The 13,176-nt window shown below is 36.9% G+C and overlaps 1 protein-coding gene across 1 annotated transcript in view; it reads left to right on the top strand.

Annotated features, from left to right (window-relative positions):
- FIG4 (FIG4 phosphoinositide 5-phosphatase) overlaps positions 1–13,176 on the top strand; it is a 72,567-nt gene that overhangs the window by 25,758 nt on the left and 33,633 nt on the right. Inside the window, exons 13-16 of the mRNA XM_035321099.1 lie at positions 418–463; positions 2,081–2,229; positions 4,640–4,806; positions 11,734–11,872. Coding sequence (XP_035176990.1) covers positions 418–463; positions 2,081–2,229; positions 4,640–4,806; positions 11,734–11,872 — 501 coding nt within the window. The remainder of the gene's footprint in view (positions 1–417; positions 464–2,080; positions 2,230–4,639; positions 4,807–11,733; positions 11,873–13,176) is intronic.

Genomic DNA, 13,176 nt, shown 5'->3' with positions numbered 1-13,176 from the left:
AGATTTAAATCAATGAGCTTGTGCTACAGATAATGTTTTGCCTCTACCTTCCAGTCACTGGCACTGTACCTACTTCATTTTGTTTTTACACTCGGGACCCATTGAGCAAGGATTGTGTAGCTCAAACTCATTCTTGAAGGAAGCGAAATAAGTATTTTATATGGCTTAGGAACGTTTCTACTTTAAGGCTAGATTTAATATTTTCCATACAGTGTAAATACAACACCTTGTTAATGCAAAGAGCTTTCACTGCTTTCTGATATTCAGTGATATCAATTTTGCCTTGCAGCAGTTTTTTATTTGACACCCTTTTTCACTGAGCATATTTGTACGTGGTATGATCTTTTTTTTTTTTTTTTTTTTTTTTTTTTTTTTTTTAAATGATTTGTTAGTCATTCTGTTTTCTTTCTCTTTCAGGTGGAATGAACTGGGAGGTTGTGTTGTTTCCACTGGACGCCTGCAGGTACTAAGATAATATACTTCATTAATTCAAAGTAGTAGTGATGTAAATCAGCACTCAAAAAGCACCAGCAAACCACTTTACATATATACTTGATTAGTGATTCACAGGTTACTCTCTTAAAGTAATATTTAGAGTAAACAGCATTATTTGAGTCTATCTGAGAAACTTAATTGGGAAATAAGGCTTTAAGTTCTTGGATAGTACGATAAAATTGCTGGAATTATATTTTTGCTGAATGTAGTTTGAGAAATGTTCAGATTTTAAAAGAGTTGTCACTACTACGTAGGCTGCAGTACTACCCAGGTAGCAAAAGTTAAAACATCAGCTTTTTAAAACAATCTGTAATACAAGGTAGGAGCGGTGAGGAATACACATACTTAAGTCTGTTGACATTCACACGTGAAAATGGGTGATTAAATGCATTTTCACTACTGCTGGAATATTCTGTACATTGTTACAATTACTACTACTGAAAGAAAATACAACTAGAAAAACTAATTTGAAATCTAAAAAAGTGCAGGGTGATAAATTATTTAGTAACAGATTAATACTTGAATGTTATGGTTATATACTCTGAACGCAGGATGTGTTCTTGAGAAACATCAATGCCTTTTGACTTGCCATTCATTATTTTGTAGTTCATCTAAGTTGGAAAGCATGTGACCATTCCTTTACTAACTGAACACACTGGGATATGGTCCTTAAGGGCAGATAAACAGCAAAGTAGGTAGAATTTGGTCTGTTTTAAAATAGAGAAGCATATCAATGCCATGTTTTTTTTAATGCTAGTCTTACAGGTTTACCTGTATTAGGGGTATGATTTCTTTTGTTTCTCTGAACTTAAGCATTTGAGGTTGTCACCATAGGAGTACTGCATAAGCATTTAAATCATGATTTGTCTTATCTTGGGACAGACAACTTGCGTCACACCCAAAATGTGCTTCTTTATTAAGACAATAAATATTTAGATGACTAGCATAGATGTAGCCATATATATATATATATATATATATATATACACATATATATATATATTTGAGTAGAAGAATCCCCCATGCTACTATATTAAAATGTTTCTAGCGTCTCTTCATATTCTACAATAACTTCTTGCGTGTGCATTATGGAATTGAAGAGTGGAGGTGCAAGGAGCATAAAAGTGTGTATGACTGTGACCAGAATGTTCATACGTGTTGCATAAGATACGGGAAGCTTAAAATACAAGCACCATCACAGTAGAACCACAGCAAGCATGCATTTATGCAATAGTTACAGCATATTTGAAAATCAAATCTTCACAGATTTTCTAAGGTAAGTTTTTAGGACTGTTTGTGAGTTGAAAGAGTGATTCAGTTTGTGTGATGATAGAAGCAAGAATAGTTTGAAAGTAGGCCTTATAGTAGTAATGTAGATTGCTAGAAATTAAATGCTTTTTTAAAAAAGTCTTTGAACAAGGCTTTAGTTCAAGGCTTGAACTGACATAAAATTTAGTATGTGAGTTCACATAAGTCTTAGGATAGTAGGAAAAAATAGTAATCATGAGTATAGTAGCTTTTTAATTAAACAAAAACAAACAAACAAACAAAAAAACCAACTCTCTTATCTGGATTGCTTTACCAGACTGGAGTTCTCCGAACCAATTGTGTGGACTGCTTAGATCGTACTAACACAGCCCAATTTATGGTGGGAAAATGTGCTTTGGCATACCAGCTCTACTCATTGGGACTGATTGATAAACCTAATTTACAATTTGATACAGACGCTGTTAGGTAAGAAATACTACTTTAGCGTTTCAGTTCTATTTTATTTTTTTGGGAAGGGACTTAGGAAAAATATTGTCTGTGTACAAAAAAAGTGCATTTCTTTTTCTATTGCAATGATTTCATATTTATTAATCTAAGTGAAAAATCATTCATGTTTGAAATCTTCTTGAGAAAATCCCATCACGCTGAAAATTTGCTACTCTGGAAAAGTGTGTTAATCATGTTTCTTAAAGCTTAACTGCTTGACTTCATTCTCTTTATATACCTAAACTTAGACTAAAGAGTTTCCCTCTTAAATAACCGTAACAAGAACAACAAAGCCTCTAGTAGCTACTCATTTGCTTGATGCAAAATGTAAACCAAAATGAAAACTGAAATAGATACATGCTTTTCTGCAGAATGCCAAACTGATACTTGTATAGAAGTATCTTTGTATCTGATTTGTATCTTATCTTGCTATTTCCGACTTTTCATTTGAAAAATGTTGTGTGTCTTGATTTATTGAAGAAAGTTTTCAGCAAAGCTGTTTTCTCCAGTCAGATATCAATGGCACTTATTCAAGCATCCTCAAACAAACAACAAAAAGTCAGCATTTAAATTAAATGCTCTGTAGGTGGGAGGAAACTAAGCTACTTAACTTGTGAATGCACTTTGGAAGTTCATGTAAGGATCTGTGAGGTGATGATGCTTCTTTATTCCTTGTAACTGTAATAATGGCCATGAAACTTACAGCTTCATTGCTGTCTTTGCCTACTGGTTTGTTAGTTTTAGAACATGGACATGTAACTCGTATTTCTAGAAATGAAAAAGCATTGGGTCACACGTTTCTCTCAATCTCCCCTCCCCTTTACTTGAGATGTATCTTAAGCTCCTGTCCTTTCTCCTCTGTTAGCTTCTGGCACTTGCCTGGGGCCAGGAGCAGGTAAATTGTACAGAAACAATCTCATTTGCAGCATGCTGGCTCGCTGTGCATGTGGTGGCTTTTGGCCTCTGCCTGATGGCCAGCCGGCTTTCTCAGTGTGCTAGCAATACCTCTCATACACCATGTCCCAGCTGCTGGGGGCTGCGTCTTTACCTCTGAGAATAAGCAACTGCTGCTGCTTCAAGTAGTAGTTGCTGTGCAGCCTCCAGGGACTTGGCAATTGGGACTGTTGGTTTCTAATGAGAGGGGATCAGAATGAGGTGGACAGGTCTTCAAAACCACAGAAACAAACTGGAAATTCTCATGGATGGCATCATGAGCAGTGAATGACTATATGGAGGCAACTGTGTTTGTTTTGGTTTGGTTAAGCACATCTTTTCATACTTGACCTTGGGCAGAAGATTTGCTGGACAAGTGTTTTATTTTTACAGAAAGTGATTTGTTGCTTAGGTGCTATAATGATGTAAAATAAAATAAATTTCCACAGGGTTGGGGGTGATAAGTATGTTAGTTTTCTGCTTTTGACTACACTTTCAGCATATTCTAGCCAGATGTCCCCCTTGTCATTGTCTTGCTTAGGCAGGTCTGTAGTCTCCATTTCTGAGAAGTGTTTATTCAGTCTTTTATCTTTTTGACTGGGTGCCATATCTTTAGGATAGCCTTGCTTTCTGAGACTATTGTCTTATTTTTGTCATCGCTAGGGCTGCTTATTGATTGTTTTTGTTATTCAGACTGCCCTGAACTTGGGAGCTACTGGCAACTTCTTGAGGCTAGAGAACTGTGTTGCTTTTAGCCAGTTCTTCTTCATTTTAGCAGCTGACTCTTTCTAACTTTTTTTTACAGCTACACCAAATTGTATCTGACTGCCCTTCACATTTCTGACAGTCATGTTCCTTCTTTTTATAACTTTGAGCCATCGTAATTAGGTGGGTTTTGGAAAGTTATGCTAACTTCATTCCCAGTGGACTTCAACAAAAACATAGCCTCAAGATATTAGCATGTTCTGTCCTATTTAGCATATTTAAAATACCTTAGGTTGTGATGGTATACAGTTTATTTTCTCCCTGCAGGCTAATAGATGTGCTAATTTTCTCCCTGAATCTGCAGAAGCATTTATTCTGTAGTGTGAATGTATTCTGATATTTTATGAATTAGTGAAAATCTTAATCTAATCCTTTTTAGTAGTTATTGTATCTGAATATAATTGCCACATATGTATCTGAATAAAGAATACAGACATCTTGAAGTTTCACTGTTAACAGGTTATTAGCATGTTTTAATGAAATACCAGTTTTTGTTAACTGGAAGAAGTACTGAGGAGAAGGAAAGGTATTGCTTGTTACACAGAAAAGCAATTGGATGTGTGAAGATGTCTAAAGCTGTTGTGTTCTTTTACCACTAAATGTTATTTTGAATTTTACACTTTATTCTTTTTTTCCTCCTAAAAGCTCTTTTTACCAGTTTAATAGATGCCACATTTTGCTTTTCCTTCAGATTATTTGAAGAATTGTACGAAGATCATGGAGACACACTTTCTCTGCAATATGGAGGTTCTCAGCTTGTCCACAGAGTAAAAACCTATAGAAAGATAGCTCCATGGACTCAGCATTCCAAAGACATTATGCAAACACTCTCAAGATATTATAGTAATGCTTTCTCAGGTAAATTTAATTTTAAGTCCTTTCTTTTAAGCCATTATTTAGAAAACATCATGTGATGCTTCAATAATCAGTACTATGACCTTATGGCAGAGATCCTCTATACTATGATTTCCAAATAATTTGGTAAAATCTGACGGCTATCAAATGGATATTATGATTTGATGGAATCTTTATAGCATATCTCATTCTAGTGTGTGCTGTATCATGTAACCTTATTTGGTAAAGTTAATGAACTGATATAAGAGCTGTTTAGTAAATGTACACAGGTAGCACTGCAGCTGCCAGTGCAGTGACATTTGCAGCGTAACAGAGGAGCAGGTAGCTATTACAGAGCCATTAAAGTGATGGAGAGAATGGCTTCAAAAAATAGGACACTGGCTAATATAAATTCTATGCAAAAGTAGAAGGCTGCAAATGGAATACTACTTAGAATGGAATTTGGTATTTTGTATAGCATGTGATAACATGATATTCCTGGGGACTATCATATGGGATATAGCTTGTGGGATTTCTGGGGAAAGCAAGCTCTGATGCACATAATTGTTATGCATGAATAGAAACTCCTAATTATTAAATCTGTGGTAGAAAAGGCAAATAAAATTGAATTAAAAAACCAAGCCAAGTAGATAAACTATTATTTAAAATAAATCAGTTGTAAAACATTAGCTTACTGCTTTACTGGCATGTGTCACTTATCCATACAGTTCTACTTGGCTATGGAAGATGTAAATGAAAAAAAAACCACCTTTGAAAAACACTGACTCATATCTCAAAAAGTTTTTTAAAATGTCTAGTGTTTTTAGAAGTTATGAGAAAGATCTAAAAGAACAATCAAGGGCAGTCTAGCACTGTGTGTCAAGGCAGCAAACACTGAGTGCTGCTGTGTTCTTAATATTGTGTCAGTCGTATTACTCTTGGTCATGAAAGCTTCACTGCTAGGGAACAGTTTTTTTTTGTTTTTTTTTTTTTCTTTGTTTTGTTTTTCCTAGTAGACTTTTAAATGTTAACTTTAAAATAGTGAGATGAACTCTGGCTGAAAGTACTTGGGTAATCTCTGGTTCCTTGGGCTGAAGTTAACTTTTGTTAGTGACAATTCTGTCTATGTAACAAAATGTGAGCACACAGCTTTTAAAGTATTGTTTCTAAATGTAATTCATGTAATCTGCATATCATGTTTGCTCAGATTAGTGAGATATGGAGAGCTTGTTCATTTCAATGTTAGAGCCGCTTATTTGCAGTGGTTAAGGTATAGATAAGGTTTCATCAATTCTTATGAACAAAAGGAAGCATGTTCTGGTAAGTACAAGATGGAGAAGAAGAAGAGGAGTCACAAGGGGATCTTACTTATGTGCATAAATACCTCAAGGGAGGGTGTAAAGAGACAAGATGTCTCTTTACAGAAGAAGGCTCTTTTCAGTGGTGCCCAGTGACAGGGCAAGAGGCAGTGGGCACAAACGGGAAAACAGCAGGTTCCATCAGGTAGCACTTCTTCACTGTGCAGGTTACGGAGCACAGGCACAGGTTGCCCAGGGAGTTGTGGAGTCTCCCCCCTTGGAGATCTTCAAAAGCTGCCTGAGCATGGCCCTGGGCAAGAAGCTCTGGGTGTCCCTGCTTGAGGAGGCGGTTGGACCAGATGGCCTCTGGAGGTCCCTTACAACCCTAAATACTCCCTGTGATTCTTTGAACTCTGAAGCTGTTCATATTTATGGTAGACGAAAGCCATATTTATGGTTAGATGAAAGCTTTTGGAAACAAGCTTTAGTAGAGTTCCAGATCATCATTTGAGGACTTGGTCTGCTTGCAAGTATAGTCAAAACTGCATGTTTTCATAATCAAAGAATTTGTTCTGAAAAAGGTGCTAGAAAAAAGAGGAATTAATTTTTTCGTTCTGCATTCTATCTTGTCACAACGGTTTAGATGTAGAGCTTAGGGATATGGTTTAGTGGAAGATTTGTTAGCGTTAGGTCAGAGGTTGGACTTGGTGATCTTGGAGGTCTCTTCCAACCTAGACTATTCTGTGATACTGTGGTAAACTTGTAGCTGAGTACACAAACAGATGTTAGTCTTTACTGAAGTCAATAGGAAAACTGAAACTTTCATAAGGTTTCTGCACATTTTCACCAATTTACTTATGTTTTTGGTATTTGATCTCATTTGAGCCAAATACTTTAGGTGCTTCATGCATTCCTTGTGTTTGAAGATGGTGGTGTTGAAATACAACATTCTGTTTTAATTACTGCATTTTTAATATGAAATTTTAAACAAGTGGTATCTCCAAGTCTGTTGCTGAGATGAAGAGAGATCACTTCCTTATGCTTCTGATGTGAGAAACTTCTTTTTAATGATTATTATTTACCAGTAGTAAACAGGCACAGAAAGTTTTAGAAATCACAGGAAGTGACTTGCTTGAAGTCATACAGGGTATCAGATTCAGAACAAGATTACAAATGGCCTGCTAACAGTTCCTCCTAAGTATGCCACTTAGACACTCTTGCTTTGTTTATCATAAAAAATGTGATTATAAAAATAATATTTACTTTTTAAGAAGATGGTTTCCTCTGTTGACCTCAAAGCTCTTAGTATAATCACTAGTAATTAATTTGTACAGATGAGAAGAAGTAAGACGTAATGGTAAAGTGTTTTGCCCAAAAATACTGAAGCAGTAGATAAGACTTAGACTTCTAAGACAGATAACTTTGAGTGCAGCTTGACCCTAGTTCTTGTGTGGCTTAGCTTTCCTGTGGATTTTTTCTATTTATAAATTTGTAATATGTTGCCTATATAATAGAAGACTGCAGAATTAAAAAACATTCTCAAGATCAGTTTAGTAACTGAAGCACAGAAGAAAACCAAGTCTTTTTAATAAAAATACGGAACAATGAATTTTTAAGATAACTTGAAAAAAATCTTACAGGTTTAGGCAAAAATTCGGACCTTTTTTTCCCATGCATATTCTTAGCATGCATGTTTTTTAAATTTAGCATTTGAAAAAAGTAGAGGGTACAGTGTAGTTTGGGAATTCAGCTGTTGAAAGTACCCTGGCTATAAACAAATAAGTTGTAACATAAATAAGAATAATCTAGCTAAGATGTTCCTTCAAAACCATCTCTGGCAGGTTCTGATTATCTGAATTCTAACATTTTTCTTTCATTTCCAATTGAAAAATTAGGAAATGGTATTCCAAATAATACCCTTCTAGCTTTTATGCCGTTTAGAAAGTAAGGTGACATTACAGACTTCAATGCTGGAGTTGCAACATGTATAATAAGCTTCTGGAATCTGGAATAATCTGTTTATCCACAGACAGGACTGGACATAGTAAACCACCTTTTAGTGTTGTATGAAAATAAACTTAATTACTATACCCTTTTAGTCATGGGATGTTACAGTCCCAATTGTGTTGAATCTCTCATGATTTAGTAATTTGTCATGTAGTGCAGTTGCAAACTCAGATTGAGAGCGGTAGATTATTTTTGGCTAATTGAATTAAACATCCCCCTTCAGTTCCTGTTTTCTCAAATGGTCTTAAAATGTGCTAGTATACACGTACATTGCAGTATCTTTTGAAAAATCGGTGCAGTCTTCCTACTTGCTTGTACATAATTATAACATTCAGTGCTAACAATGAAGTAAGAAAACCTGTTTGCTCTTTTGTCTGCACTCCGCAGTGCATTGACACATTCTTATTTATTTTTGAAAAGAGATTTTCCACCTAGATAAGAAAATTGATCTGAAAAGCTCAATATCCTGTATTCTCTGGCTAGTGTGTCAAAGACAAAGGCTTTCATTATTTTTGTTCAAAATATATCATAAAATTGTTCAACCCTTGAAGTAAGACTGTAAAGAGGGGAAGGATTGTCTCCTTTCAACTTAACTATCTGCTTCCCAAGTCTCACACATATGTTACCTATATTCAAATTAGGCATTGAAAAGTAAAACAGAAAGACATTTTCTGACAAATGTCTCATATTTCTACTTTATAGTCACAACTGTACAGCTGAAACACTACATGCAGAAGAGAGTTTGTGTCCTTTTGCAGAGTAAAATTTAACAGCAGTCTTTTTTTTTTTTTTTTTTTTTTTTGCTACAGAAGAAAAGTAAAAAAGCTTTAATGAACTGCTGCCATAGACCTTTTCATACAGGTGGTTAATTCAGTTGGTGTGGGTTTAGATTCAAGCTGTTTTTCACAGAACAAATTTCATTTAGTTTTATTTAATTTTAGCATCTGTCATATAAGTAGTGACATAGTTTGTTAATTGAATTACCTTGTTTCACTCTGATTTAGTTAACAATTTCAGAATACCTTCTGTTCATGGGAGGTGAAACAATGGTAAATGAACAAAGGTACATCTCTGCCTTCAGTGTTTACATATCACACCAGTTTTAACCTATTAACCAATTAATTAATTTTGTCTTGGGGGTTCCTCCAGTTTCTATGCTCAAGGTGGAAACTTCTTTCTCGGGTCATGTTAAGCACTTTCTTTAAACCACTAAATAAATAATTTATCAGGAAGAAAGAATGTATGTTATTGCTTGTGACTTTTCCTTTCTTTTTATTATTCAGTGTCCTCAGCAAGTTTGTTTTTTTTTTTTTAAATGTTTTTACTGAGCTTTCCATAGCTTTCTTGCATAGGTTCTGGTCTTCCTCATTCTCTGCGTGTGTCTTCCTGTGCTGACTTAACACTGGTAGGAAGCCAAGCACCACACAGCTCTCCCGCTCCCTCTCCTCAACAAAGCAGGGGGAGAAAAATACTATGAAAAAGCTCTTGGGTTGAGATAAGGACAAGGAGATCGTTCACCAATTACTGTCACAGGCAAAACAGACTCAGTGTAGGGAAGATTAAATTAATTTATTGCCAATTTGTAACAATAGAGAGCAATGAGAACTAAAAGCAATCTAGAAACACCTTCCACCCATAACACACTTTCTTCTAGGTTCTCCCATAGGTGGTGTGGGGAATGGGGACTGTGGTCAGTCCCTAATACTTAATCTCTGCCGCTCCTTCATGGTCACTCTTTTGCCCTGCTCTGCAGAGGGCTCCTCCACAGGCTGCAGCGTGGAGATCTGCTCCATGTGGGACCCATGGGCTGCAGGGGGACAGCCTGCTCCACCAGGGGCCTCTCCACAGGCCGCAGGGTAACTGCTGCTGCCTGCCTGGAGCACCTCCTGCCCTCCTGCTGCACTGACCTGGGGGGCTGCAGGGCTGCTTCTCACTCCTCTCTCTCTCCCAGCTGTTGTCACACAGCAGGGTTATTTCCCTTCCTTCAATCTGCTCTCCCAGAGGCCCAACCAGCATCGCTCCCTGGCTTGGCTCTGGCCAGGAGCAGGTCCCTTTTGGAGGCAGCTTGAGCTGGCTCTGATCTGACATGGGCCTGCCCCTGGTCTCTCACCCCTGCAACATCTCTTGCCATGTAAACCCAATACACTTTGTTAAACTGTGACACTATCTTGCAGAAACAATATGTTCTGAAAGCTGTAAGGACCCATGTATGCTTTGAGTATTACTGTGTAGAAGAGTTAGTAAGTTGATCCTCTTAAGAAAATAGAGAAGGTGAGCAGCAAGAAAGAAGGTAAAATAAGTATCTTTTTGCAAAAGTGCTCTGAAGGGATAATAAAACTATCTGGAAAGAGTAGTGGAGAGAAAAGGAAGAAAAAGCCATATTCCAGGTGAAAGGCCCTCTAAGTAGAGAGGGGATGTGGAGAAACATCAAGGGGTTTCCCCTTTCTTTCACATTTCCTGGTGCCCTGCCCACTTCACCATGTGGCTGCTTAATACAGAAGATAACCTATCCAAATATTGACCCCAACATGTGCACTTTGCTGTAAAGTTTCATACTATTCTATAATCTTGCTGCCAAATTTCTGTATAGCGCTTAATTTGTCAGCTTCTCATGTGTCTTAATTCCCTGTAAAAACACTATACGTTGCATGGGGGGAGAGATGTTGCCTGAGATGCTGGTGTCATACCATTGGTTTGTGGATTCTGTGGATTATTTTACCTGCTTTTTGGTACATTGAGAATTCAGTTTGTCTTTTTGATGCAGTGTGTTGCTAAAGGGACACTCATCTCTCATAATACTTTCTGAAACACAGAGAGCTGAAAGAGTAACGCTGTTAGAGTGCCTCTCTAGTCTGAACTATTCCATGTCTGATGATTACTGAAGTGCCAACAGAAGTGGAGATGAGAGCTTTCCGCATGCTAATTCCTCAGGGCTTAAGTAGAGCTCAATTTCCACATATTCCCCCATCTCTGAAGATCTTTTCCATGTAAGCGTCCTCTGCTTCTCTGTATCTGCTTGCAAAGTTGTTGCCTTCGCTCTTCACCATGCCCTCACCTGACTCCTGTATTTCCTCATATCTGTTATAACTCATTCTATCTGCAGCTGGGTAGTGAGGGAGATTTCAAAGATGTAGATGAACGAATTCAAAATTTTTGTCTGCTGAGGGAAATTTGTGCATTGTATTGGTTGTTGTTTAATTTCAGTGAATTACTCTTCTGTTATTGAATGTTTGGTATCTGACTTCATAACACCCCCAGCTCCCTCAGCCACTCCTCATTAGACTTGCTCTCTAGACCAAGTCTAAATGCATGCACGTGTTTTGTGCATGCACATACGTGCAGAGGTGGGAGACCAAGCTGTGGGTTGAGATCTTACGTCTGCCAAGGCTGCAGGCAAAGCTTCTGCCTCAACCTTGTTAGAGAAGCCAAGGAAAGAGGCAGCGCTGGAACCAGCCCCACATGCACTGCAGCGTGGCAGAAAGTCAAGTCTAAATGAAGTTTTGTTGAGTTGTTTTGAAGCCCGGAGGTCCCTGTAGGAGTCTTAGGACCTATGTGTGTGGTTTGTGAGGAGAAATCTAACAAATCAGCAGCTGCCTGAATGGGCTTGAGCTCTGCAGTGTCATTAAGTGTACCTCTTGTCTAACAGATGCAGACAGGCAAGACTCCATCAACCTGTTTCTGGGAGTATTCAAGCCTACGGAAGGGAAGCCTCATCTCTGGGAACTACCTACAGATTTTTATTTGCATCACAAGAACACCCTTGGTCTATCCCAGACTAGGCGAAGGTATTTTGATGTTCTGTTTTTTTATTTGTTTGTTTCATGTTGCTTTAATAAATTTTAAAAATGCATGCTGCTAACCAAATAATTTGGTCAACCTGTTGAAAACTTTTTTTTAATTAATTAATTAATTAATTAAAAATAATTAATTAAAAATTAATTAATTAATTAAATTATTTTTTAATTAACTACTTTTACAACTTTTACTACTTTTATTACTACTTTATTACTTTTACTACTTTTACAAACACTTAACAAACAAAAAACCTTCAAGAGATTACCAGAAGTGTTGGATGTTGGTGTTTTGAACGATTTGCTTTAATAAGTTATTTTCCTGCTGTACTGAAAAAAGAAGTTTCATTTTGTATGAAATTGTCCTGCAGGGTGAAGTGCTTCGCTGTCTTGCTGAAATACAGTTAGCACTGTCCTAGTAAACTATACATAGGTGTGTTTTTTATGGCTGGATGTATTAAATTGGTGTTGTATTTGGTATTTTTATGAGCATAAACTTCGTGTATATTTTTGTCTAGTGCACTTAGTCTGCTGCTGTGCTTGCCAGGAAGCCCATCATTTTTTACCTTCCTTTCAGCTATGTCTGGCCTATTTTGAAGACTTTTTTTCCTTCAATTGCATCCCATTGTAATTGCACAGTAACATACAGAAATAATCGAGCTGAAGTTCAAAAACTGTAAAGTCATTTTTAGACTGATTGCTTTGGCATGTGGAATGATTTCATTAAGTATTGTAAATACTGTGTCAAAAAATATGTTTTCATTTTAATAATAAGGACAGTACTAGGCTTTTTGCTACATATGTTTTATGAATTTTGTTTTTTTGTATTTCTGTTCGTTCTACAAGTCATAAAGCTCTGTATCACTAATGGTGGATGCAAGTATCTGCATTTAGACTTTTGTCTGGGGATGAGTCCAAGTGTTTAAACTGTGCATATGGTCCCTGTTGGCTGCTTGTTCCATTAACCCATCGTGATAGGACAGTTCCTAATTTTTAGTCTTTTTCCCCAGTCTCCTGAGGGTTCTGCTGAGGCTAGCTCACATTAGCCATGTAACTGAGTGCTAGTTCAGACATGAAACATGGAACATTCATTTTATTGCCCACTGGTTCTGGACATTATTGTAAGTCAAAATGAATTCAGATGAACAAAATGACATCTCCATGTAATAAGCAGATAGCAAAAAACCCTCTTCTGAGTAATTTTTGCTTGTTTCTACTGAACTATTTTGCAAGGTGTTCAGGTAACTTCCTGCTTCTCTGTTAGATTCTTTGGGTAGAGCAGCAAAGGAAATAAGGAA

The sequence above is a fragment of the Oxyura jamaicensis genome, chromosome 3, assembly GCF_011077185.1.
Source record: "Oxyura jamaicensis isolate SHBP4307 breed ruddy duck chromosome 3, BPBGC_Ojam_1.0, whole genome shotgun sequence".
Classification (NCBI taxonomy): domain Eukaryota; kingdom Metazoa; phylum Chordata; class Aves; order Anseriformes; family Anatidae; genus Oxyura; species Oxyura jamaicensis.
This window is presented reverse-complemented; position numbering and strand designations above follow the sequence as displayed.